At 40.8% G+C, this 3,508-nt stretch overlaps 1 protein-coding gene across 1 annotated transcript in view; it reads left to right on the forward strand.

Annotated features, from left to right (window-relative positions):
- The window catches only part of LOC109962900 (protocadherin-15-like), a 153,740-nt gene that overhangs the window by 67,918 nt on the left and 82,314 nt on the right, over positions 1 to 3,508 (forward strand). The window contains exon 12 of the mRNA XM_020605022.1: positions 1,220 to 1,442. Coding sequence (XP_020460678.1) covers positions 1,220 to 1,442 — 223 coding nt within the window. The remainder of the gene's footprint in view (positions 1 to 1,219; positions 1,443 to 3,508) is intronic.

Raw genomic sequence — 3,508 nt, forward strand, 5'->3', positions numbered from 1 at the left:
AGGGCAGTGCAAAAAGCAGACCAGACGTGAGAGGTGAATTGGGGACCACGGTCAGAAACGATAGTGATGGGGGTGCCGTGAATATGAAAAACATGCTGAACCAGGAGCTGGGCGGTTTCTAGAGCAGAGGGGAGTTGTGGAAGGACAAGGAAATGGGCGGCTTTGGAGAAACGGTCGACGATGGTGAGAATGACCGTGTTGCCGTGTGAGGGAGGCAGGCCGGTAACAAAGTCAAGGGCTATATGAGACCAGGGCCGACTAGGCGTACTCAGCAGCCAAAGAAGACCCGCAGGGGACTGGTGGAGTGGTTTGGATTGCGCACAGGGGGCACAGGCGGCTACGTACTCCCTGGCGTCTTTTTCTAGGGTGGGCCACCAGAAGTAGCGTTTTAGGAGGGAAATGGTGCGTTGTACCCCTGGATGGCATGCTAGCCGTGAGGCATGGGCCCAGTCAAGGGTCTGGGCCCTAGCAGCCAGGGGGACGTATATCTGGTGGCCCATCCCCTGGATCGGGTTCCTGTTGCTGCGCCTCCCGTATGGTGTCCTCAAAGTTGTCGGGCAAACCTGACAACTGGATACATGGCTTCATTATAGGGAATTTAAAAAAAAAGACTGCAAAGGGCTGATGAAGGTAATTGTACACAGTTAAAACAATATGAGTGGGTTTTCAATAAACTTGCAGCTTTTTACAGAAAAAGAATTTGTACTAAAGCCTGTCTTCTGTTAGCAACTTTGTAGCAGTAGTCCTACTCTGATGTAGAGCATGGATTGGGCCACATATTTCTGTCCAAACCCATGTCCCAGTGTGGGGCATCTGAACCTGACCTGGACCTAACAAGCTTGTAGCATATAATGTCCAAAGCCATCTCAAGTCAACACAGTTGAGTTTATAGAGTGTTTTTCCCTTATTAAACAAAGATTAAAGTACAAATCCAGCCTGAAACTTTGGGTACTGACAGGTCCTGTCGGGCTTGATTTGAGTATCCACACTCTACTCCATAGGAGTGTTTTTAGTTGTGTTTTTTTCCCAGTTATTAAAGCCAAAATATTGAACTGGTATGAGTAACATCATAGCCTTTGTCAGAACTCTGACCATATTCTGATTTATATTAAATGAAGAACTGCCATTAAATATACTTCACTGGCAGGATTAGTGACTAGTGGAGTACTGAAGGTGAAGGATCACAGCCAAAATGAACAATTATTTTCTCTACCTTTAGGCAGAACAGGACAATGGTCACCCTCTGCCAGCGTTCGCAAACCTCCAAATTGAAATTCTGGATAAAAACAACCAGGCGCCCTATTTCCTGGAGGCCAGTTACCAGGGCTATGTCAGTGAAGCATCACCAGTGGGAACCACCATAGCAGCTAATGCTAGTCTGTCTGCACCACTGGTCATCATAGCACTGGATAACGATGTGGAAGAGGTGAGATTAAAAGTCAACAGAGTTATTGCAGTATAAGATGAATGACACTCTTGTTTTGAAAACTTTCCATACAAATCTTTTTGTCTGTGCAAATAAATAAATTGCAAGTATTTCTGAAAATCCTATAGGCCTAAAGATTGTTTTTTTATGTCACTTGTATGATTTGTTGCATCTACTTCTTTTATAGGTTACTGCCAATAAGACGCCTGTAGGTACCAGTTGAGTTCATTCATTCTGTCTTTACCTCCTTCTGCTGAGTTCTCTAAAGCTTCAACTGAACGAAATGGATTCTTTTAAAACAAAAAACAAGAAATAATTTTAATACTCATTGAGCAGTGGCTAATAGTAACAGTTTACGCTTTGAGTGTGATATTTTTCAACACATTTTGTGGAAACTTTCCTCATGCTAACCTAAAAATTAGCTGGAATTTGTTAATTACTAGGATATTTCCAAAGAGGTTGCTAAAGTTATTAGCTGCCCTTTCACTAGAAGATGCTACAAGTGAAAAATAATTCAGTGATGTCAACCATCACTGGAGTTTCTTAGACTAAACAGAACAGCTAACTGCGTAAGAATATTGGAATATTGTTTTCAAAATGAAAAAACATTTGCTATCAATTTTTCTAGCAACTTTAGGATACTCCAACTGGCATCTGTTTATCAGCTATCCGTTTACTTTCCTGTGTCTTAATTTTCTAGTTTTCTTAACCTAAATATAGCAAGCAGATACTTATGCAGGCTTGGAAATATGCTCAGAATTAACTGTTCAATACCAGCTAATTAGGGAGCTTTTGAGAAGATTTTACAGGACATTTGCAGGAAATTGTGGGGCCAATAAAGCATTTATTACATAGAAATAACTGTTGATAGGCCTGTCAAGCTTTCCATTCTAACATTTTACATTGGCAGATTGACCAACTAGAAAATCATAATAATTTTTTAAGCAGTGGGACCTTGCTTTCAGAAATAGCCAGACAAAAGCAGGCATCTTCTTTCTAGCCACTGACTGTCAGTTTTGCCAGTATTAACTGTAGCTTGCAGATTTTGAGTTGTGAACATTGTCTCGGGCTGATGTTTTTAAAGTTTACAGCTGACGTGCTAAACACAAACCATGTAAAAAGGGTTGTAAATATGTGCTTAGTGAAGTTAGACAGGCTTGCTAACGTTTGCAACTTGTGTTAGAGCAGACAATCAATCCATTTGTTATATTTCTCATTTTTGATTTCAGAAGTCAATAGACTTAAGCATCTGGACTCTCGATGTTTGTTGAGTGTCGCTCTTAGTACAGCACCATGCACACCGCTGAAATGTGGATGAATCTAAAGCCTAACAGGCCTGCCTTACCAAGTTATGAATGCTACGCTGTGTTTGGGGACCTGCTATTTAGAGATGGAGTTTAGCAAACAGTCATTTGTTAATAATAGAAAAGAAGCATTATGGAACTTTCCTAACTTTATTGCATTTTAAAATGTAGATCTTGAGTGTGTAAACAGAAGCAAACTAAGCAACTCCTCCTCTAAACTCAGTTAAATCATTTCCTAAACAAGGCTAGCAGAATGACGACAGTGTTTACACATTCTGTACGGAAATGGATTGGTCCACTGAAGTGTCCATTTCTTTCCTTCCTATGGTTTTACTGCTTTATGCCTTGCTTGCAGTGTGTGAAGTGCCCTATCTAATATCCCTGGGAATCTGGATAATAAAACCATTCCCTTCTTATATTGCCTCTCGGTGATAATGTAAGAATTTACAGTGCTGCAATGTTGTTATCACTGGTGCATTCCCACGAGCTTAACTTGTTTAAGATGTAGCATCGGCATTTTGACAAAAAACAAGCTTGGGTTCATTGCTTTTTAAAAGACCCCCACAGCAGGGAATGTGCTTAGTGGGGATAATGTGTGTGTTCCTGAGACAGTTTTTGTGTTTGCAGCTATTGATATACACAGAGTTTAAATATTGCATAACACTGGTCTTTCCTCCAGCATTAAATACCAACAATGATGGTTACTCCTAATTGTGTTTATGTGCCATGGCTTTTATTTATGTGTGTACATAGGACTGTTAGTGTCTGTGTGCATCTT

Source organism: Monopterus albus, unplaced genomic scaffold (assembly GCF_001952655.1).
Source record: "Monopterus albus unplaced genomic scaffold, M_albus_1.0 scaffold69.1, whole genome shotgun sequence".
NCBI classification, from domain to species: domain Eukaryota; kingdom Metazoa; phylum Chordata; class Actinopteri; order Synbranchiformes; family Synbranchidae; genus Monopterus; species Monopterus albus.